The sequence below is a fragment of the Eleutherodactylus coqui genome, chromosome 3 (genome assembly GCF_035609145.1).
Source record: "Eleutherodactylus coqui strain aEleCoq1 chromosome 3, aEleCoq1.hap1, whole genome shotgun sequence".
NCBI classification, from domain to species: domain Eukaryota; kingdom Metazoa; phylum Chordata; class Amphibia; order Anura; family Eleutherodactylidae; genus Eleutherodactylus; species Eleutherodactylus coqui.
The window spans coordinates 141,966,624-141,991,646 of NC_089839.1; the positions used below are offsets into that span (position 1 = coordinate 141,966,624).

At 48.8% G+C, this 25,023-nt stretch overlaps 2 protein-coding genes across 2 annotated transcripts in view; one reads left to right on the forward strand and one right to left on the reverse strand.

Moving 5' to 3' along the window:
• DDX47 (DEAD-box helicase 47) overlaps window positions 1–2,637 on the reverse strand; it is a 30,631-nt gene extending 27,994 nt beyond the window's left edge. Inside the window, exons 1-2 of the mRNA XM_066596202.1 lie at window positions 2,487–2,637; window positions 1,059–1,152 (exon numbers count right to left, since the gene is read on the reverse strand). Of these exons, the coding sequence (XP_066452299.1) occupies window positions 1,059–1,152; window positions 2,487–2,546 (154 nt within the window). The 5' untranslated portion in view covers window positions 2,547–2,637. The remainder of the gene's footprint in view (window positions 1–1,058; window positions 1,153–2,486) is intronic.
• Window positions 2,638–10,023: 7,386 nt separating this feature from the next.
• The window catches only part of PICK1 (protein interacting with PRKCA 1), a 65,669-nt gene continuing 50,669 nt past the window's right edge, over window positions 10,024–25,023 (forward strand). Inside the window, exons 1-2 of the mRNA XM_066596203.1 lie at window positions 10,024–10,124; window positions 17,811–17,877. Of these exons, the coding sequence (XP_066452300.1) occupies window positions 17,837–17,877 (41 nt within the window). The 5' untranslated portion in view covers window positions 10,024–10,124; window positions 17,811–17,836. The remainder of the gene's footprint in view (window positions 10,125–17,810; window positions 17,878–25,023) is intronic.

Genomic DNA, 25,023 nt, shown 5'->3' on the forward strand with positions numbered 1-25,023 from the left:
AACTTTAGATTTTCTTTTATTAATTAAAGACAAAATTTATTCATGAAGATCTACCACTAACCAAACTACAAAAGGTCATGAAAAAAAAAGTTAGAATCGTGCTGTATTTATATATTGCCAATATATTCTACAGCACTTTACAAATCCGAGAGTTCAGTTACAGACAAAATCAGATGTTATTAAGTCTAAAAACTAGGGGTGAGGGCCTTGTTCACAAGCTCTTTCAATCTATGAGGAAATTGGAGAGACACGACTGGTGCCTGTTGCGTCCAATGGTCCCACCATCTGTTAATAGGGTAATACACATGAAGCAGCACGAGCCAGTCACCATACATTGGGGTGTATGGGGGTACTGTGATCAATTTCTGAGGCAGAAGGTGGGGTAAATGGAGAAGAGCAAGAAGGGAATGTGACTAGCCTCCCTAGACGTTTGGATCACATGTAAAACGGTCAATATTGGAGATTAACCCAATTGTTTAGGGTAGCACATTCCAGAGAACTGGAACTACTCAGGGAAAATCTTTGGGATGGAAGTGGGAGGTTTGGACTACAGAAGAACTTGGCCTTAAGTCATTAGCAGCACAGGTAAGGTGGTAGACAGATGAAGGGGGATATATAGTGGTGCAGCACTGTGGAGAGCCTTATGACGAGCTATGGGTTTCAATGATATTTTATAGCGAATGGACAACCAGCGCAGTGACCGGACAAGAATGAAGACACCGGTGTAGCGGTTGGATCAGGATGAGCCTGGCAGTGTGTTCAGGATGGAGTCTAGATTTCTATGACTGAAGATGGGAGAGCACCGATTGGTAGCGAGTTCAACCCAACAATAATGTTTCTACAGGAAAGAAGAGGCTGGATTCTATGCCGGTGACATGAGTGATTGAATGTAGGTAGTGAAGGAAAGAGTCTAACATGACCTAGGAGATATGGCAGCACCACACACTAAGATGGACACATTAGTAGATGGCAGAAATACAAGAACTTCAGTCTTTGAATGATTCAGGTTCATCATTGCACTCAATAAGGCTCTTAGTTCGCATCTAATTATTACTTACCTTGAAGGGCCACAGGAATTGCCTCAATTTGAATCTTGGTTGGTTGCTTCCATCCGAGCTGTTCACAGGTTTCACATAAAACATTGGTCACTCCCTAAAAGATAGATAAGATTGCATGCCATCATAGGAATGGTGCCCAATATTTACACTGATGAGACTGGAAAGACAATCATGTTATTTCAGTTTTTGAGTTTGTTCTCCATCTGGAACCGCCCTAAAAAAAAATCTGGTCCAAAATCCTGGGCAGAATAGTGCAGCAGATGGAGGCATTGTATCCAGTAAGAGGGACAGCCAGCGCTCCGCTTACTTTTAAAAGAAATAACTGCTTTGAGCTAATGGGTCCTAAACTAGAAAACCTTTAGGAGCCAAATGGAAATACATATATAACTAATGCTAAAGAGGTTACAGAGTAATAGTTCTAGTAACGGGACGTGCCAGTGGCATCACTTGCGGGGTTCGGTGAATTATAAAACCATCAATGCAATGGCTGTGATTGGTTCTCTAAACGCTGCTCAGCCAATCAATGTAGCGCTCAAAGAACAAATCACAACCATCGCAATGGTTCATTGAGTGCTGCATCGATTGCCTGAGCAGCGCTCGAGAACTAATTACAGCCATCGCTTCCTGGAGGTGTAGCCCGGAAGCGATCTTCTGCGGTCGGCCGAGGACTACAGGAAGACTGCTGGAGCTCCGGAGAGCAGTGGGAATGACCTGGACCGGGCCTGCTAGGTAATGTATTGCCTTTTTTTTAATTAAATGTAATGCAGCTAGAGCTTATTTTCAGGGTAGGTCTTATATTTCAAGTCTCCCCGAAAATCACCCTCCAAAAGAAAAAAAAGAAAAAAAATCAGGGTAGTGCTTATTTTCAGAAAATGGGGTAGGGTAGATGCCAGACCATAGTATCCATGTACACAGAGCTGCTGCACAGTAGGATCCTGGTCTGCACAGAAAGCAACAAAACGCATTTTGGTTTTCGCAGTCGTGTTTTTTCAGCGGATTCACCGCAAAACGTCCTGCTGCAGAATATCCATCTGCCAGGCTGCGCTGGGACCTCCGGTCAGAAGCTCCATCATGGATACAGCACAAAATACCAGCAGGAATAGCGCAGTGAACGGCACTTAAAATACACAACAAGCGGACTCCATTAGTAACGGGTCCGTCCACCGCGATCCGCCTCTGTCATGCAGGATCCATTCGCCCACAGAGATTCCAGTCTGCTCCCCGAAACAATCAGTTTAAATGGACCCGAGTGCAGGTGTGAAAGCGTCCATAACAAACTTTAAACAGAAGTAGAGAACTTCTTTAATGACAGTGTAACATACAGGCCGACGGAGTAACAACACGGGATGCCGCAGTCATGTATGCACGATTATCCCGGAGAGCAGCCCTTACATCTTATTGAGGCTACAACACCGTGTGAACACTCACCAAATCTTTGAACGTCTTCTCCTCCTGTCCGGCCGCCGGGACCTCCACGTGCGCCGCCATCTTTCTGGAGGAAGGGAGCTGCGTGCGCCGACACGTCACGTGACAGGACGCTGCTGCTTTTTCTCACGCATGCGCTGTTGGAGGAAGTACAGTTAAGCTGCCGAGCCTTGTTGTGGTCCTGGAAACGAACACGTGACTGTTGTACCTGCGGACACTGTGTACACACACTGTGGTGCGCATAATTAACTTATTCCACAGGACTTCTGCTCGATTCACAACCTGATTGGTTGTTTGGGTTGGCGGATTTACAGTGATTGGTTGTTTGGGTTGGCTGGTTCACCAAACAACCAATCAGGTTGCGAATCGAGCAGGAGTCTTGTGGAATAAGTTAATATGGGTGCAGAGTGGGCGCCATGTATGAGATCACCTAGCAACAGACTAGACGGCTGAAAACCACCACCTGCTCCATCTTCTAGTGTTTCCTGTTATATATCTTTATCCCAGCAGCCTGAATTCATGTATTGCTGATTCTCCAGCCGCGTCTGCTGGAAGCTATTTTCATGTATTTACTCCTCCCTTGTATGTATTTTTTTTGGTCAGTCAAATGGGTGTACATGGAGTTCATGGGACTGGGACTGGGACTGGGACTGGGACTGGGACGGGGAGCCCCCCCCTCCCTCCCTCCCTTACCAAAAAGCCTAGCAACAGCCTGTATAAATCACGGGGGCTTAGATACAGTGGCTGAGCTCAAGTATATCTCTGACTTAGGCCGCCTGCAGACGAGCGGGTCGGATCCGGCGGCGAGACCCGAGCACCTGCAGGGACGAGCACGTACTCACCTGCGCCCGGCAGCCCCGGCTCTTTCATGTGCCGGCTGCCAGCGCATGCGCAGACCGGAGCTGGGTGAGTGACGTATATGTGCGAGGCTCTGCGAGCTCCGCACAGAAATAGGATATGCCGCGGTTTGTTTGCCGCGCGACATTTCGCGCGGCCAAACCGCGGCCGTCTGCATAGGAGTGCATAGGAGTGCAGGCTTTGAGCGGTGGAAATCCCGCCGCGGGATTTCCGCCCGTGTGCAGGCGGCCTAAAGCCGGACTCACACAGATGGGTTTTTTTCAGCGTTATTGCAGCGCTAAACGCTGTCAGAGTCTCCCATTGTTTTCAATGAAGCCTCTCACACAGCCGCTCGATCGCAGCGCTTTCGAGTGGACTCTGTTCCAGCTTTAGGCGTTCAGCAGTGCTCATCAATATTGTAGTATAGTGCTAGAAGCAGTCGGCGGCAGCATCATCACCGTGGCCGAAAATGAAAGTAAGACGTGGAGCTTTCAGCAGCGCCTGTGTGAGGGAGGCCTAAGACCGGGCTCACACAACTGCCGGGCTACCTGCACAGGGGGAGTGCAATATCGGCCACCTCTTTAGCAACGAGTTTCCTACCTCGGCGGGGGACTAGGGTGCCCAGGTAGGGCTGTCAGAGCTGTGCCACCACCTGCAAGGGGCTGAACAGAGCGATGTGGAGGTGCGCCGGAGCTCAGAATCCAAGATGGCACCCATTTTCTATGCTGGCTGCGTCCTCTGGGGGAGGTGGTCCTTCTGCATCTGGACATCATAACGGACTGCATAAAACGTCATGGCGGGACGAGCCTACCGGCCTTGAGTTTGGCACATTAGGGCTCTTTTATGCAGGCGACTGCGATATCGCCACTGGAAACTCGCGGTAATATCACACATGCATTACCGTGATTTTTGTGTAATAATGCTGCTTTCTCTTGTGAAAACATTGCGTCCGTTCGTGATTTTGTAGCGCGATTCTGATGCAATGTTTTCACGAGAAAAAAATAGGACTTTGTAATGTTAAAATCGCATCGCACGAAAAACGGAATTTCATGCAACGCAACAAAAACAAAGGTGCCACAGGAAAATATGGGCTACAAAAAAATCTAAAATAGATCATTCTGTGTTTTTTTTTCTCCTTGCAAGACAGCAGCAGAGAAAACATTGCTAACCCGTTGGAGAGAATGGGCTTCACATGCATGCATTTTTTCACTGTATCACACCGCAGCAAAATCGTGCGGGTTTTTTTTCGTCCATATGAAAGCGGCCTTAAGACTCCTTTACACTGGTGAGGGCGATATCGGGCTGCAATCCTTCTGGAACCTCCTGGATGCGAGTAGCAGCCCCCTACCACTAGCAGTCCAACTGAAGATGTATGCACAACCGCCGCTCCATTTAATCTCCTCCACAAATTGGCGCTACAGTAAGCCTACAGTGAGGGGGACCCCGATTTCTGTATCAGTAGGGGTCTTAGTTGCCATCCCCACCAATCCTACAGATAAAGTGTTTTCTGGTACAAGCCAAGTGTTTGCTCAGTCCTGACACTTAAGGCTTGTGTCTACGGCGTGTAATGCGTCACGTTTAGACATCAAGTGTTCTCGCAGTGCGTCACAAAGAGAAGAAACACGCTTCACCACACAAGTTAGTTTTTTAATAACAATCTTTAATTTTACAACATTTAACCACAATCTAAATTTTTTTCCACTTTGAAAGGTTTTCTGGCTCAGGATTGATGAACTTGCCCTGGGATGGCAGAAGGCGAGCGGTGGCCGTGACACGGTTGCCAGGCGAGGACTGTGCAGCAATGAGAGGAGCAGCCACCAGCTGGGGATCCGCAGCTGAATGTTTTTGATGTGGAAATGCTGCAGATTTTGCCACAGGAATCCACAACATTTGTGCCACCCATGAACGCACCCCTACAGACCATGAGCTCTGGTGAAGGACCACACCGCCATTGTGGCAGCTGACAGCCAGTTAATAAAAAAGTTCAAACACGTTTCCTGATTTGTAATGCGCTGCAGAATAGGTCAGTGCTATACAAAGATTATTACCCAATCGACGAGCATTAGACAGCTCCCCCATGTACTATCACACCTGCTATACACCCTACGAGAATCACACAGCCCCCTCATTGCTGTCACACCAGCTGTACCCCCTATGAGCATCTTACAGCCCCCTCGATGTGCTTTCACACCCGCTGTACACCCTACTAGCAACCCACAGCCCCACCCCCCCGGTGTGCTGTCACACCCACTGTACACCCTAGGAGCATCTCACAGCCCCCCCCCCCCCGCTGTGCTGTCACACCCGCAGTACACCCTACAAGCATCTCACAGCCGCCCGCCCCCGATGTGCTGTCACACCCGCAGTACACCCTAAAAGCATCTCACAGCCTCGCCGATGTGCTGTCACACCCACTATACACCCTACCAGCATCTCACAGCCCCCCCGATGTGCTGTCACACCCGCTGTACACCCTACGAGCATCTCACAGCCCCCCCGATGTGCTGTCACACCCGCTATACACCCTACGAGCATCTCACAGCCCCCCCGATGTGCTGTCACACCCGCTATACACCCTACGAGCATCTCACAGCACCCCCCCCCCCCCGATGTGCTGTCACACCCGCTGTACACCCTACGAGCATCTCACAGCCCCCCCGATGTGCTTTCACACCCGCTGTACACCCTACGAGCATCTCACAGCCCCCCCGATATGCTTTCACACCCGCTGTACACCCTACGAGCATCTCACAGCCCCCCCGATGTGCTTTCACACCCGCTGTACACCCTACGAGCATCTCACAGCCCCCCCCCCCGATGTGCTTTCACACCCGCTGTACACCCTACGAGCATCACACAGCCCCCCCCCCATTACTGTCACACTTGCTGTACACCCTACGAGCATCTCACAGCGCCCGCATGTGCCGTCACACTCGCTGTACACCCTACGAGCATCTCACAGCGCCCGCATGTGCCATCACACTCGCTGTACACCCTACGAGCATCTCACAGCGCCCGCATGTGCCGTCACACTCGCTGTACACCCTACGAGCATCTCACAGCGCCCGCATGTGCCGTCACACTCGCTGTACACCCTACGAGCATCTTACAGCGCCCGCATGTGCCGTCACACTCGCTGTACACCCTACGAGCATCTCACAGCGCCCGCATGTGCCGTCACACTCGCTGTACACCCTACGAGCATCTCACAGCGCCCGCATGTGCCGTCACACTCGCTGTGCACCCTACGAGCATCTCACAGCGCCCGCATGTGCCGTCACACTCGCTGTACACCCTACGAGCATCTCACAGCGCCCGCATGTGCCGTCACACTCGCTGTACCCCCTACGAGCATCTCACAGCGCCCCCATGTGCCGTCACACTCGCTGTACACCCTACGAGCATCTCACAGCGCCCCCATGTGCCGTCACACTCGCTGTACACCCTACGAGCATCTCACAGCGCCCCCATGTGCCGTCACACTCGCTGTACACCCTACGAGCATCTCACAGCGCCCCCATGTGCCGTCACACTCGCTGTACACCCTACGAGCATCTCACAGCGCCCGCATGTGCCGTCACACTCGCTGTACACCCTACGAGCATCTCACAGCGCCCCCATGTGCCGTCACACTCGCTGTACACCCTACGAGCATCTCACAGCGCCCCATGTGCCGTCACACTCGCTGTACACCCTACGAGCATCTCACAGCGCCCCCATGTGCCGTCACACTCGCTGTACACCCTACGAGCATCTCACATCGCCCCCATGTGCCGTCACACTCGCTGTACACCCTACGAGCATCTCACAGCGCCCGCATGTGCCGTCACACTCGCTGTACACCCTACGAGCATCTCACAGCGCCCCCATGTGCCGTCACACTCGCTGTACACCCTACGAGCATCTCACAGCGCCCCCATGTGCCGTCACACTCGCTGTAACCCTACGAGCATCTCACAGCGCCCCCATGTGCCGTCACACTCGCTGTACACCCTACGAGCATCTCACAGCGCCCCCATGTGCCGTCACACTCGCTGTACACCCTACGAGCATCTCACAGCGCCCCCATGTGCCATCACACTCGCTGTACAGCCTACGAGCATCTCACAGCCCCCCCATGTGCCGTCACACCCGCTGTACACCCTACGAGCATCTTACCAGCCCCCTCATGTGTTAACGCAGGAGGGGGCTGTGTGATGCTCATAGGGTGTACAGCGAGTGTGACAACACATGAGGGGGCTGTGTGATGCTCGTAGGGTGTACAGCGAGTGTGACGTCACACCTTGCTGTACACCCTACGAGCATCACACAGCCCCCCCCCCATTGCTGTCACACTCTGTACACGCTACGAGCATCTCACAGCCCCCCCCCATGTGCTGTTACACCCGCTGTACACCCTACGAGCATCTCACAGCTCCCCCATGTGCTGTTACACCCGCTGTACACCCTACGAGCATCTCACAGCTCCCCCCATGTGCTGTTACACCCGCTGTACACCCTACGAGCATCTCACAGCTCCCCCCATGTGCTGTTACACCCGCTGTACACCCTACGAGCATATCATACCCCCCCATGTGCTGTCACACCCTACGAGCATCACACAGCCCCCCCCACGTGCCGTCACGGCCACTGTATACCCTACGACTGTAATCTGGCTAGTAGCGGGGTACTGTAATCGGGCTAGTAGCAGCCCCCTACTACCAGCAGTCTAAGATGTATGCACAACCGCTGCTCCATTTAATCTCCTCCACAAATTGGCGCTACAGTAAGCCTACCGTGAGGGGGACCCCGATTTCTGTATAAGTAGGGGTCTTAGTTGCCATCCCCACCAATCTTACAGATAAAGTGTTTTCTGGTACAAGCCAAGTGTTTGCTCAGTCCTGACACTTAAGGCTCGTGTCTACGGCGTGTAATGCGTCACATTTAGACAAAGTGTTCTCGCAGTGCGTCACAAAGTGTGAGACACTCACACTTGCTGTACACCCTACGAGCATCTCACAGCCCCCCCATGTGCCATCACACCCGCTGTACACCCTACGAGCATCTCACAGCCCCCCCCCCATGTGCCGTCACACCCGCTGTACACCCTACGAGCATCTCACAGCCCCCCCCCCATGTGCCGTCACACCCGCTGTACACCCTACGAGCATCTCACAGCCCCCCCCCCATGTGCCGTCACACCCGCTGTACACCCTACGAGCATCTCACAGCCCCCCCCCCATGTGCCGTCACACCCGCTATACCCCCAACGAGCATCTCACAGCCCCCCCCCCATGTGCCGTCACACCCGCTGTACACCCTACGAGCATCTCACAGCCCCCCCCCATGTGCCGTCACACCCGCTGTACACCCTACGAGCATCTCACAGCCCCCCCCCATGTGCCGTCACACCCGCTGTACACCCTACGAGCATCTCACAGCCCCCCCCATGTGCCGTCACACCCGCTGTACACCCTACGAGCATCTCACAGCCCCCCCCCATGTGCCGTCACACCCGCTGTACACCCTACGAGCATCTCACAGCCCCCCCCATGTGCCGTCACACCCGCTGTACACCCTACGAGCATCTCACAGCCCCCCCCATGTGCCGTCACACCCGCTGTACACCCTACGAGCATCTCACAGCCCCCCCCCCATGTGCCGTCACACCCGCTGTACACCCTACGAGCATCTCACAGCCCCCCCCATGTGCCGTCACACCCGCTGTACACCCTACGAGCATCTCACAGCCCCCCCCATGTGCCGTCACACCCGCTGTACACCCTACGAGCATCTCACAGCCCCCCCCATGTGCCGTCACACCCGCTGTACACCCTACGAGCATCTCACAGCCCCCCCATGTGCCGTCACACCCGCTGTACACCCTACGAGCATCTCACAGCCCCCCCATGTGCCGTCACACCCGCTGTACACCCTACGAGCATCTCACAGCCCCCCCATGTGCCGTCACACCCGCTGTACACCCTACGAGCATCTCACAGCCCCCCCATGTGCCGTCACACCCGCTGTACACCCTACGAGCATCTCACAGCCCCCCCATGTGCCGTCACACCCGCTGTACACCCTACGAGCATCTCACAGCCCCCCCATGTGCCGTCACACCCGCTGTACACCCTACGAGCATCTCACAGCCCCCCCATGTGCCGTCACACCCGCTGTACACCCTACGAGCATCTCACAGCCCCCCCATGTGCCGTCACACCCGCTGTACACCCTACGAGCATCTCACAGCCCCCTCATGTGTTGTCACACCTGCTGTACACCCTACGAGCATCTCACAGCGCCCCCATGTGCCGTCACACCTGCTGTACACCCTACGAGCATCACACAGCCCCCCCATTGCTGTCACACTCTCTGTACACGCTACGAGCATCTCACAGCGCCCCCATGTGCCGTCACACCCGCTGTACATCCTACGAGCATCCCACAGCGCCCCCATGTGCCGTCACACCTGCTGTACATCCTACGAGCATCACACAGCCCCCCCATTGCTGTCACACTCTCTGTACACCCTACGAGCATCTCACAGCTCCCCCGCCCCCCATGTGCTGTCACACCCGCTGTACACCCTACGAACATCACACTGCTACCATGTGGCTCCTCCACAATCACCCCACAGCGCCCCGAGGCCTGCTCCGCTGGTGTAGTCAGCGTTCACCTCTGCTGGAGTCATGTGACCGGGAAGTATCACCTGATCTGCCGACGTCAGACCTCCTCCAGCCCGCTCCACTGTATCCTCTACCTGCTTCGCGTCACCAGTAGTTGCTGTAACGTCAGATCCCGGTGCGCATGCGTGGAGCTGAGGTGAGTCCCGGCAGGTGTCTGTGTATCCCTTGTGGTGTTATATATGATGTGGTTCTGCTTCTGTCACTGCTGTGCCCATGTGTATGACATGGAGTAGCCGCCAGCAGGGTGTGCAGGACGTCACCTCCCCCCAGAGCTCATCCTTCCTACACTTTCCTCTGGGAGTTGTCAGTCACCCATAATGGGGCTGTTCCAGAATGTTCTCCCCCGTGCCATCAGCCTCCAGTCACAGCTGGCATTAGGGGGGCAAAGCAGATCCCCACAGGCTCTGTGCTCTTTGCCAATGTTATTCTTCAGCCGTGGCACCGCCCATCCTCAGAAGAGGGGTGCCTTGCTGAAAAGTACAGCGTGAGGCACTTGTGGCACCAGAACACCGGAGGAGGATGCCAAGGCCAGTGCCAGCTTGTTTCCAGTACCATATCTGTGCCTCATAGTGTCCTTACAAGGAGAAAATGTATGGCTGGGCATGAGATAAAATAGAACGTATACTCTGCGGTCTTCGTGCCCCCTGCCAGTACGCAGCTGATTGGTTCCCGCAACCCCATATCCTGGCGCAGACAGCCAGTGAAAGTCAGGTGACTGCTGTGGCCAATCATCCCGAACTCTGCATAGCGGACAATGGAATAGTTGGAGCCGCTAGTGCTTGTTGGCAGATCAGCTGATCTTCTCTACTGGTGGTCTGTCGGGGGCGTCCTGAGCCTGGTCGCCTTGTGTGCCCTCACTCATCCACTGATCCCAACACCTCCTAGCAGTCTGGTCAGAACGGTCCAGGTGGGGGACAATTCCTCGATACGACCACCGACTCACGCAGCTTTCGGGCGTAAGCCTACAACGCTGCAGGTCTCTCAGAGTGTTGTACACATTACAGCCCATACGCTCTGCTGGCATTGCGCGTACGGCTACGATTGGCACTGCGCATGCCTGGGGACCTGACTGCTTGAACAGGCGCACTATGTTTTGAGCCGGGCTGCGTACGATATGCAGAGAAATAGAGCACACTGCGGGTTATTTCTCCTGCATATTATACACAATGTCCACATGCCAGTGTGTATGGAAGAGTGAAAGTCCATTGGCCTTCATTGTCTCCATCCACATCAACCCCACATCTACCCCAGCGAGTGCTCAGTTAGCAACTAACCCCTTTCTAGGTTGTAAAGGATCTGAGTGTTACAAGCTGCTCATTAGATCCTGGATCTGGGCTTCCAAATGTGCACCACGCTCCCATCTCATACAGCAGTATGCAGCCGGCTGTTCAAGGACCGCATACTGGATGGCATTGTCAAACATGAAGCAGCTCTATGAATCTTTGGGTTATACTTTTGGTTTTTAGCTGCTGCAGCTCTATGAATCTGGGGTTTATTTTTTTGGTATTCAGCTGCTACAGATCTATGAACCTCTGGGTTATTCTGCTGATAATTAGCTGCAGCAGCTCTATGAATCTGGGGTTTATTTTCCCTGTATTTAGCTGCTGCAGCTCTATGATCCTGTGGATTCGTTTGTTGGTAAGCTGGAGCACAGTGAACTTCCCTATTTCCTTTTGTGTTCTCAGTAGCGGCTTTGTTCATCTGTCTTCTTCTGATTGCTTCAGTAAATCCAGCTCAATGGTTTTTAGCAGTTTTCCCAGAATTAGAAGTACTTGCAAGCTGAGAAATGGGGAGTGTGTTCAGCAGCTTCATAAGGCAGGTGAACATGAAAATATCCGTTAGAGAGATCTTCCGAAGAAGTAAAACACAGTCAATTTATGGGATTCCCTTCAACTCCGAACTTTCCATACAAATCTTCGGTAATGGTGTATCTTGTCTCCACCAGAAGGATGGGATGACCTAGTGACACACAGTATATGCCCAGTTAACGTCCTCTAGCTCCTAATTGGCTAGGGGGCTGGCTTGCCATGGCTTCACTATTAGGTTTGGGGCTAAAGGTTTACGGTTAAAATGAGGGTTGGAATTAGCGTTAGGACCAGGACAACTGCAGTGCCAAGTGTAAAAAGCGCAGGAGCGAGGAAGGAACAATCCAGAGTAGCGGGGTGTGTGACAAGAGGCGCCCCTGTGAAGTGATGCAGAATGACAGGAGCACTGAGGTGGGAAAAGTGCCAGCGCTGGAGCGCCAACAGGAAAAGGAAGAGAGGTGGGGTAACTTACACGAGCCGGGAGGTGTCTATGCTCAGCTGCTACCCGGGGGCCTGCCATGGATGGATGGTTTGCTGAGGCCGCCAGATGCACACTCCCCGGCCACAGTCTCCGGCGCCCTGGCATGTCTGCTCCCAGCGCATTGGGGTCCCCGCTCCACTGCCAACCTCCACAGTGTTTCCCTTCTTGTCCCCGTTGGGAGGCTCTGCTGCACAGAGGGCGACTGCCATTCTTCTCTCCAGCGGCACCATGCCAGAGCTGCAGGAAAGCCCTCCTCAGCCTAGGGTACAGCGACCTCCATACACTGGCCTCAAGCAGCCAATCACATGTGAGGGTGTGAGCAGGGCTTTCCCTGTCACTGATGTATGTCTCCACCCATACCTTCCGGTGAAGACAAGATACACCAGTACTCAAATCTACATTGTGATAGACTTCAAACTCTGACCTAAATATTTGCCCGGCTGCTATTAATTCACACAAACCACCATAAGGGCTAATGCCCATGGCCAGATTTCTGCCACGTTTTACACAGCGGAAATCCACGGAGTTGGTCCAGCAGCTATTAGGTTCTATTGAACCTAATAGCTCAATGTTCACGCTGCAGAATTCCACAGCGGAATTGTGCAGCGTAAAAGAAAATGCGGCATGCTCTATTTGCCACAGGAATACGCGCAGCCGGCTTCCATTGTAGTCAACGGAAGCTGGCCGTCAAGCTATATTTTCACTGTAGCACAGTGGAAGTATCACTTGAGTATGCTTCCCCTCCCACCGCCGGGAGCGTCATCCGGCACTGTCGACGCGTCACACGCTGTACTGTGCATGTGCGCCAGGCGGGATGCGTACAGCGGATCCGGAGTGGTGAGCATGGGTGTTTTGGAGGGCGCCATGGCGGACTCCGCTGCCATATGCCGCTGGCGGAGTCCGTCACGGCCGTGGGCATGAGGCCTTAGTGTGAGGTCCGACATATTAGCAGAATAGTCAGCAAGAACAATTATTCCCATCACTATTATGAGATAAAATGGCGATATCATCTCAGTGACTCACCACGAGCTCCAATATCTCCTCATGTAGAACACCTTGCTAATTTGCTTCAGAGGGATGGATCCCCCAGTGCCAGTTGATCCTGGAACTAGCATGTGTGGTCATTTTTGAGCATCTCCTCGATCCTCTGCGGCAGCAGCTGGGTGAAGCTCCCCCGGGTTGTGAAGAATGACCGCACCATTTTTTCCTTGAAGAGTGATGTTTCAGCCCAATCCATTTGGAACAAGAAAGCTAGCTTGTCCGGATACAGTTTGAGGGAGGGGGCTGTCGGCTGTATCCACATCTGCAGAATGGCCTTCAATGCAGCTGCCACCACGAAGTGCAGGGGCTTGCGAGCCCCCTTTGAACAACAATATGCATTTGGGTCCAAATTGCCGAAGATCGCCCACAGGGGCTCCAGCGGGCAGAAAGTTGCCAGGTGTGTGACTGTAATTTTAGACTTGGGACCAGAAAGCCTGTATCAGGGGGCTGGTCCATAGACTGTGGAATAAATTGGCGTTTGGCTCCTTATATTTGAAGCAGTTTGAGGTCGGGTATATTCCCCTCACAGGAGTCAGATATCTGTGGGCAGTTTGTAGCCTCATGTCCAGGAAACTAGCCGAGGGCAAGTACTTGTGAGCCGACAGCATCGACGCCGCGATCATTGTGGGGGTCAGCTCTAGGTCATCAAGAGACCATTTTCTGACTCCGGGGTCGATGTCGCTCATCTCCCGCGTGTTACGAATGAATCTATATAGCCTAGATATTAGTCCATGTATGTGTACCTGTCTAGAGATCCAAGTACCACCCGTTATTGTCCAGTGAAGCTCCCGGGACTGAGGCAGGATCTGTTGGATAGAATGTCTGGCCTGTAAATAGGAAAATTGGAACTGACAGTTCAGGGAACTTCTGCCTAAATTCCTCATGGGATAGAATGCGTTTTTCTTATTTATGTAGTAGTTTGTCTATGCAGTCAATCCCACGAGCGTACTAAACCTGAAAGATCCCGTGGGGGTCACCATCCTGGAAATTGGGATTTTTTACAAACGATAAGTGTGGGGATACACGATGAGACGTGCCATTGTCGCAACACAGCCTGTCCCATGCTCTACACGTGGCGAGTAGTAAGGGATTGCATTTGCCATCCTCCGGCAGTCCCGTGTACGAAAGGTGGAGAGCGTTCTGCAACTGGATTGCGGCAGACATTCTCTGCTCCAGTATTAGATTTGTAAAGTTTGACTAAGAGTATATCCAGTCATGGGTGATGCGGGCCGGTGCTGCTAGACTAGTCCCGTATGTGAGGGATAGATAGTAGTCAGTGTATCCCTGAGGGCAGACTCCACAAGTCCTCACTGGTGGCCATCTTGCACTTCTAATGGGGGGAAAGAGTCTTCTACCTATGCATATAGTGAACTCTTTATAGTTGGCGAAATGTTGGCCTGCAGCCAGTGGCGGCCCGTACTCTGAATCTGCTATACTCTTGTATTGTTCCGGTTAGCCAAATGGCACTGTGGTGTTGTGGTGGTGGTCTTTTTTTTGTGTCATTTTGGCTATTAGGAAAATGGGTTTAAGGCCGGTTTCACAGGGGCGACAAAATCTCGCAATTTTCCCGTGATGCAACAGTGCGACAAATCACATGTATGAGAAGCCCATGCTTTCCTATGGGTTCCTTCACATTAGCGATGTTTTGTAGCATGCGACATTACAAGATGAAAAAAATCGCTGGTTGCCCACGACTTCTGATGTTTTGTATCCCATGTTTTCCTATGGATCCTTCCTTTCTGTTGCATCACACGAAAACTGCGTTTTCGTGCGGTGCAATGCAACTTTTCAAGTAGGAAATCCTACTGTCAAAGCCCTAGCTGCATAAAAAAACACATACATCACCTGTCCGGCTCCGGCGCATGTCTCCAAAAGCTCCCGGGCACTTGCTTGAAGTTCTCCTGCAGAGCTTCCTGGTAAGGATTTTCAAAAAACCCTGCCTCCAGGAAGCGCTGCCTCTGATTGGCTGAGTGCTGTATATGTTTTTTTTATGCAGCTAAGGTTTATTTTTGGGGTAGGGCTTTTATTTCAAGCCCCCTCTCCCCTTCACCTCCCTCAAAAATCCCGACAAAACAAAGATGCCAGTGTGAAGCCGACCTAAAGCTTAAATAATGCATAAAGAATTCCTGCTTTGTACAGATGTATCCATCCTTAGGGTGCTCTTACAGGGGACGAGTGTTGGGCGCTTTAGTGCCTGACAGCTGTCGCAGCGACGTTCGCTGCTGTGCTGTCACACAGGAATGATGACCACTCGTGTAACGGAGGCGGAGTGCGCTCCAGATCCCTTCCAGCCTCCATTCACAACAAGCAGGTAGTGGTTCACAGATGATGATTACACTGCTGACAGTCGCTCCACTTTTAGCTGAGCTGAAAACGAAGCAGTAAATAACAGTCACTCGCCCCGTCAGGTCGCATGTTTACGGTTTTGAGCTGTCGGCCCATGTAAAAGTATACTTTGCTTTGGCTGTAAATATCCTGAGATCAGAGGCACAAGATAACCAGCTTTGAAAAAAAATATTAAATCCTGTGTTTTACTCTCCATCAGGAATATTGTGAAAAAAACAAAAGAAAATTTGTGTTGTTTATTTTCTTTAACTGGCCATCTCGCCCTGACTCATCTCATGATATCGACGAGCCAAGCTAATAGCCCTTGTACACACTAGATGTTCCTGAGCGAATGAGTGACGCCCTCACCAGGTCGTTAGCGCTTGTGCAGCCTGCTTAGACAGCAGATCATCGATGACTTCTCGTTCAGCGCTCACATTCCTATGTATACACAGAGCGGAGTTTGACCGCAACGAGAAGTGAGCGAGCCGGCGATTATTTTCATGCCGGCTGAAACTGAAGGAAGAACATGAAGCAAACGATTCTCGTTTGTCGTTGGCTGCATTTACACTATCGTTCACTTTCACTTTGGAATGATAATGCACCTTAACCCCTTAAGGACCAGCTTGTTTTGTACCTTAAGGACCAGACAGTTTTTAGGGATTTTACCCATGTGGCGGTTTTACTGCTCCATTTTTTTCCCTTTAGCTATCAAAATTATTTTTGCTGCGTTTTTTTCCCGTGACATATAGGACTATTTTTTAAATATATTTTTCACTGACTTTTTTTCCCGTTTTTTAGTTTTATTGGGGGTAAAATGCTAAAAAAATGATTTTTTTTAACATTTATAGTTTTTAAAAAAATGATTTTTATATTTACACTAAAATAAAGTATGGGAATGGGTTCCTCTATTTATTTCGGACGTTTTGATATATAGTATGTATGGTTTTGGCTTACAGGGCGCATACGGTGACGGTTTTTGTTGGCGTCTGCTTTGTGTTATTCTCTTTATTTTGTATGTATTGTTGTTTTATTCTGTTGTTTTGTTTTACTTATCTTTGTGGTTTGTGTTTTTTACTATCTATGTCCCCCATGACATCATATAAGACCTCTGGGGGACATTCACTTTTTTTTTTTTTACTTTATTTGACACTTTCCCACTATAGCTAGGGCGTCCATAGGAGCCCTAGTTATAGGGGAAAGCAACCCCTGTGGTGACATTAGTCACCTGCAGAGCTGCCAGGGTCTAAGTCTGACCCTCTAGCTCTGCATAGCAGGGAATCCTGGGAGGTCACATGACCCCCCGAGGCTCCCGTAGTGTAAGTACTTCTTACTTTCACTTTGCCCATACAGTGCTCATATCGGGGAAGCAGAAGGCAGGAAGGGTTAAAAACCCCTTCTGCCTTCTGCTCCGGGTTATCAGCTGTCACTAACAGCTGATAACCTGTTCCTGGCTCTGACTGATTGCAGAGACAAGAGACTTAGAGCTGTATTTTTACTATCGGTGGTCCTCTAAGCCAAGGACCAGCCGCCGTATATATACAGTGGCTGGACCTAAATGGGTTAAAGGGGTTGTCCCGTGAAAGCAAGTGGGGTTATACACTTCTGTATGGCCATATAAATGCACTTTGTAATATACATTGTGCATTAAATATTGGCCATACAGAAGTTATATACTTACCCCCCCGGTGTTGGCGTCCCCGTCTCCATGGCGCCGACCGAAGCCTTCTTCTCCCTCGATTAGACGCGCTTGCGCAGTCTGCCTCTTCTGTCCCGTTAAATGGGGCCGCTCCGGCGTGCTCACGCCGCACATGTCTTCTGCGCATGCGCAGACCAGCTCTCCGGCGCGAGCACGCCGGAGCGGCCCCATTCAACGGGAGGGAAGAGCGGACAGCGCAAGCGCGTCTAATCGAGGAAGAAGAAGGCTTCGGTCGGCGCCATGGAGACGGGGACGCCAACACCGGAGGGGGTAAGTGTATAATTTCAGTATGGCCAATATTTAATGCACGATGTATATTACAAAGTGCATTTATATGGCCATACAGAAGTGTTTAACTTCACTTGCTTTCGCGGGACAACCCCTTTAAGGAGGGACACATCTGCATATGATTTACATGGCTGTTGATGTGGACCAATAACTTGTCAGTTCATGTATGTTCTCTTTCTACAGTAAAGCAGACCATCGCATTGGTTGAAATGTTTTCGGAATACGATTATGACCTCGATGAAGACAAGCTGTAAGTAATGCTTACAAAGGAAATCTGAGCAACTGGGAGCCCCTTTAACCCTTTCCAATCCATTGTCTGACTTCCGAAGACATTATGATTTAAGGCTGTACAGATCGGATGTTGGAAGACGTGCGTCGGGGTTCCTTGCTGTATATTGCCAGCCTCTCTGCTGTCAGAGGCTATTCAACGTGTCACCTCATGCAATACTGGCTTTAGCCAGCATATAGCGCCATTGTATAACAGCAGAAAAAGAGTAAGCCCCCTAGGAAAACCAGGATACAAATTGTATTGGAAAGGGTTAATAAGGACAGAGAGCTGAAATTAGCTTACATGGTGGACATTTGCACCCACTTTGTAATAGATATTGTAAAATAAACAATCTGGCTGGTTACAACTGATAGCTAGTTAACCTCTTTTAAAACCCTCTTTAAGGCTAGGTACAACACTAACCATAACTGCAAGTTACATCCAAGAGACTTGGGCGCAACTTGCATCAGACAGCACACCGATACCAGTCTGCGTGTTGCCCGAAATATACACAGGCACAGCACATTGACATACATTGTTATGTCCTATTTCTCATCTGTAAAACGGACAGGAATAGGACATGCAATGAGCTTTTACATGCAGACTGTCAGTCCGTGTCAGAAAATGTGTGTTACCCCATAAGCTACAATGGAGCCGTGTGCTGTGGATCTACACAGACAGCACACAGTCCCAAAATATGCCCAGCAAAAGGGAGAAAAAACACCACTACAGAAAATGCGATAGAACATAGTTTCATGCTTTACTGCTGACCTACAGCAAACGTGAGTGTGTATGTAAAGGGCTCTTCACAAAATGTATTAGCTAATTAAGTTGTCATTGAAGTCCATAATTTAACCCTTTTGCTGCTAGGTTTTTGTAAACATTTTGCACCTCTGGGTATCCCATGAAAATTTTCATACTTTTGACAAATAAAATAATTTTTACAAATAAAAATTAAATTTCAAAATAAAAATATCGTACTAAACTCATGTACCCATATATTTTCTCACAGTAGATACCCGGAACATTGTTAAAATGCTGAGTACACACCACCTAAGCCTATATGTGATAAGCACTGTCTTCATAAAATCACAAGAACTGGAAGGGCCAAAGATCCTGTTTTAGGGCTTATTCAGACGACCGTATATCGGCTGGGTTTTCACGCCCGGCCAATATACGGTGTCCCTCTCTGCAGGGGGAGGAGGCTGGAAGAGCCAGGAGCAGTGCTCTGAGCTCCCGCCCCCTCTCTGCTCCTCGCCACTATTTGCAATTGGAGGGGCGGGACGGGGTGGAGATAAGTCTCGGAATTTAGCTCCGCCCCATCCCCTCCCATTACAAATAGTGGCGAGGGGAGGAGGGGGGAGCTCAGCCTTCTCCCCCTGCAGAGAGGGACACCTTATATCGGTCGAGCGTGAAAACCTGACCGATATACGGTTGTCTGAAGCCGCCCTATGATGAAAATAAGAACTTGTAAAATACAGAAATTACCTTTTGTTAAAGTAATCACTTGATTTAGGTGATACTCAAAGGGTATCATAGCCCTATCAATCAGATATGTCTAATTATATATGTATATAATATCATATTGGCCATCTTGGACATCTCGCTATAACATAATGTATTTACGTGGTTTCTTTTGCTGGTAATAATCACATTTTATAATATTATATACACACACTATATATACACACACACACATGTACAGAAATATCATAAATAGTGAACCAAGAGAAAGGTTTGTGGTGCTTTTGGCGACCTTTTTCTTGACAGGAAACAATGAAGAATTGTAAGAGAAATAACATTACTGTATGAACCCTTTTCAAAGGTAAGCCTAGACCTACTTCAATACTGGCTTAACCCCTTGAGTGGCGGGTTTCCTACCAGCCTGTCGTGCCCACCAGGGCAGGTTTTTTAAAATGGTCTAATCATTGAATTTCAACTAATTTTGCAGTTGTGTCTCAAGAGCCATAATTTTTTCATTTTTCCATTGACACAGCCATATAAGGGCTTGTTTTTTGCGGGACAAGTTGTGATTTTTTAAACAGGGGGGAGGAAAAAAAGAAATGGGGGAAAAAAGAAAAAAAGGGGCCATGTCATTAAGGGGTTAAAAAAAGTGTATTAACTTCCTTCTCTGGGTCATTACGACGCACGGATAGCACATGTGTGATTTTATTTTTGATTTTTTACAAAGTAAAGGGAGACAAGTGTTTTTATAATTTTTTTTAAAATTTTTTCACTTTTTTTTGTCCCTTTAGGGGATTTCCACAGGGACCCATCAGGACCCCTGATCACATTCCGGGGGTCCGATGGTGACAGCCCTTTACATGCTGCAGTCACATAGACTGCCGCATGTAAAGGGTTAACACAACAGAGATTGGAGGTTTTCTCTGATCTCTGCTGTAAGAGCTGGTACCTAGCTGTCCTCTGACAGCCAAGCACTAGCTCTCCCTGCCACAGAGACCATCGGCTTGCTTCTGACAAGCCAATGGTCTCTATGGCAACCTGTAAACAAAGCAGGAGATTGCCGGCAGATCGGCAATATCTTCTGCTGGTTTTTCAAAGCCCTTGCTTTGTTCTCTGTGGGTCTGTGCAGGCAGAGCACAATGTCACAGCTTGTGGCATTGTGCTCTGCAGCTCCCATAGTGATACATAGCCCGGAAATCTTCCGGGTTATGTCGCTATGAGCAGTGGAGCTTGTCCCGGAAAATTTCCGGGCGTGCCACTCAAGGGGTTAAGGGTATTGCCTGACATAAATATCCACGTGAGTTTTTGGTCCGCAGAATCTCTGATACCGTTGAAGAACTTGTTACACGTAAAGAGATACATTTTCCTGAGAATCTGTAACAATAAGCACAACATAATTGGTAGTTAACTGTTGGTTAGTCTGGGGAGGGGGGGTGTTAGTCACCTTAATACCATTGTTGCTTATATTGCTGTAAGTATGTCTGCCCCTTATAAGTTGATTGGGTCACGAAAAAAATCTCATTTTGATAATGTAATACCCTTTAACTCCTTAACGACCAGCCCATAGTGTTTTTACGTCCTCCCGAAGTGGGCTTTATTCTCTGAGGACGTAAAAACATGCGTCCTACAGAGAATAAAGCCCCTCGGGCTCTGGACGTGACAGCTCCATGCTGTCGGTGCCCGCAGAATCGCTTGGATATGCAAAACCTTTCTGGTGTTTTTCCATGCTAAATTGACACGTGTCAGATTTGCAAAATTTGGCCTGGTCATTAAGGCGCAAACAGGCTTGGTCACTAAGGGGTTAAGAAAACTCTTGTTGTTCATTTGATTCTATTTGTAACATACTTCGCAGGCTTGTCAGGTACACAATCTTCTCACCACTGTTGTAGCATCACAATTCACTAGTATCCAAACAAGCAATACGTAATATGCACTTGTCTTGTGCACGCATCAAGAATATATGTAAGAAATGTTGATAATATATTACACACATTTCACTCAAATGGAGATACACTTCTCTGCTAGGCTGGTCTGTGTTAATGCAGATAAACAATGTGTGAAAAAGCCCAGTGTTACAGGGGATTGACCATAAACAATTAGGAGTAAGGCCGCCTGCAGACGGGCGGGTCGGATCCGGCGGCGAGAATTCTCACCCGCGCCCGGCGGCACCGGCCCTTTCATGTGCCGGCTGACGGGCAGCCGGCACATGCGCACACTGGAGCCGGCGGCCGGGTGAGTGACGTTTCTGTGCGAGGCTCTGCGAGCCCCGCACAGAAATAGGACATGCCGCGGTTTGTTTGCTGCGCGACATTTCGCACGGCCAAACCGCGGCCGTCTGCATAGGAGTTCGTATTGTAATGCACTCCTATGCAGGCTTTCAGTGGTGGAAATCCCGCGGGAAATTCCGCCCGTGTGCAGGCGGCCTAAGGGAAGCTACTTGCAGCTGTGGCTGCATCCCCGGCAGATGCTCTATGCCTTTTCTCGCTTTGTTTAGTGCCCTTCAAGAGGCTTGTACCCAAGAAGCTGCACCCCCCCCCCCCCCCCCCCGTCAATCTTGGCTCCACCAGCTATTGCTGGTGGCGTCAAGATACACTAATACCATATAACATACTGATAATACACAGATATCTTCACACACTCACACATATAAATCCACATTGTTTATGCCTAATTCTCTTGTGCAGCAATAACAGTCATTACCAACTCACACAGGCTACAGCCCCTCCGAAATGCAATGGAAATGTCACTGTTTCTCTTTTCTAACTTCTACATGCTCTGATTATGATCTTACATCTTTCCAAGCAGGTAGTTATATGCAAAGCAGTTAATTCTCTGGTCTCTCCACACCACATTTAGCTCAATATGGCTATAGTACATGTTCAGCTCTGCTGCATCATCACGTTGTGGAAAGCAGTCAGTGAAAGACAGAGTTGGGCCGTGGCGATACCCACTGAAGATGACCCACTGACTCCTTTTCTCAGACAAATTCAAATCCCTTCATTTTTCTACATCAAGATAACCAGTTTTTGGCGTCTTTGGCGCTCCAATAGTGTCCATGATTGGTAAGATAATGGAGCATGACCTACAATGGGTCATCTCTGTCCTGCTGTCACCACAAATATCATTCCCTAAATAATATATGTCCTGCTGCAATTGTCATTCCCAGAATGACTAACTATCTAAGGGGCACTTCCCAGAAGTCTTAATCCTTAGTGGAGTCCCAGACTCCATCTGCCAATTAGCATGCAGTCAGCCAATAGACTAAAAAGGCCCCTTCTACTAGCATGAGACTGTGTTGAAGGTTTCATTGTATATCTATCCAGTGCAGATCAATCTCACAACATGTTACATTCTTTTGTCCAGGATCTGTCTGTCAGGGTTAACTGAGGACAGCCAGCATTTTCCTTATCTCTACAACTAAACTTATGGAAGAGGGAACACATTGCACTCCTTGTGCAAACTATTCTACCTTTTGATCAGGGAACATGATACACTCTAGTGATATGTTAGATCACAATTTAATGTAACAGAGAGAAGCATAAACTTTACATTTGAAAGTGTCGCCAAATTCTGTCAGGACATCACCATGGGGGAAATATTGGGCCATTATTTATATAATATATTTACAACTTTAAGAATCTTTTGATCCTGCTTGTAAAACAAACACTGCAACTGCAGTCCGGACAATGTCTATTCATTCACGCAAAGTACACTGATCCACCACCATAGGAATGCACCGATTTTTATATGCAAATTAAATTGGGGTTTATATAGGTACTAGCTGATATACCCAGCTTCGCCCAAGTTAATTCGGTACTGGTGTTTATCTGGTGTTCGCACGGAAAATCTTATGAAGTCGTGGTTACTTTAGAGATACTGGGAAAAACAAATGTTCACCGTTTTGCATAGTTCTCTGCGTTACCCAGGAAACCCCATGGGGAGGTAACCATGTGATGTTTCCTTTATATAAAATTACATCAGGAAGTGAGAGAATTAGATTCCATACGTAAAATTTGGACGCTAATTCTTTTGCGCTTAGAATTGAATAATCGAGTTGGGACCCATTAACTTTTCCTATTTATGACATAATCAATGCTCGTGCCAAATTTCAAGTTTCTATGACATCGGGAAGTGAGAGAATTAGATTTCGTACGTAAAATGTGGACGCTAATTTTTTTGCGCTTAGAATTGAATAATCGAGTTGGGACCCATTAACTTTTCCTATTTATGACATAATCAATGCCCGTTCCAAATTTCATGTTTCTATGACACCAAGAAGTGAGAGAATTAGATTCCGTACGTAAAATTTGGACGCTAGTTCTTTTGCGCTAGAATTAAATAATCGAGTTGGGACCCATAAACTTTTCCTATTTATGACATATTCCATGGTTACGGCAAATTTCATGTTTCTATGACATTGGGAAGTGAGAGACTTAGATTATGTATGTAAAATTTCACCGCCAATTCTTTTGCGCTAGAATTAATTAATCGAGTTGGGACCCATTAACTTTTCCTATTTATGACAATCAATGCTCATGCCAAATTTCACGTTTCTATGACACCGGAAAGTGAGAAAATTACATTCCGTACGTAAAATTTGGACGCAAATTTTTTTGCGCATAGAATTGAATAATTGAGTTGGGACCCATTAACTTTTCCTATTTATGACATAATCAACTCTCGTGCCAAATTTCACGTTTCTATGACACCGGAAAGTGAGAAAATTACATTCCGTACGTAAAATTTGGACGCAAATTTTTTTGCGCATAGAATTGAATAATTGAGTTGGGACCCATTAACTTTTCCTATTTATGACATAATCAACTCTCGTGCCAAATTTCACGTTTCTATGACACCGGAAAGTGAGAAAATTACTTTTCGTACGTAAAATTTGGACGCTAATTCTTTTGCGCATAAAATTGAATAATCGAGTTGAGACCCGTTAGCTTTTCCTATTTATGACATAATCAATGCTCGTGACAAATTTCACGTTTCTATGACACCGGAAACTGAGAAAATTACATTCCGTACCTAAAATTTGGACGCTAATTCTTTTGCGCATAAAATTGAATAATCGAGTTGAGACCCATTGGCTTTTCCCATTTATGACCTAATCAATGCTCCTGCCAAATTTCAAGTTTCTATGACACCGGGAAGTGAGAGAATTAGATTCTGTACCTAAAATTTGGACGCTAATTCTTTTGCGCTTAGAATTGAATAATCGAGTTGGGACCTATTAACTTTTCTTATTTATGACATTTTCAATGCTCGTGCCAAATTTTAAGTTTCTATGACCTTGGGAAGTGAGAGATTTAGATTATGTACGTAAAATTTCGACGCCAATTCTTTTGCGCTATAATTGAATAATCGAGTTGGGACCCAATTACTTTTCCTGTTTTGGAGATAATCTATGCTTGTGACAAATTTCATGTTTCTACGACATCGGGAAGTTGGAGAACTTTTGGTGAGTCAGTCAGTCAGTCAGTGAGTCAGTGAGGGCTTTCGTCTTATATATATATCATTTTCCATCCACCAAATAAATAATTGTAAATCCCTAAACCTAGCATGCATTAACTAAGGATGCTTTCACACAGGTGCCATATGGGAGATTGACATAACACCCGAACCTCCTGCGGGTCACCTGAACTCCAGTTCTGACGTACC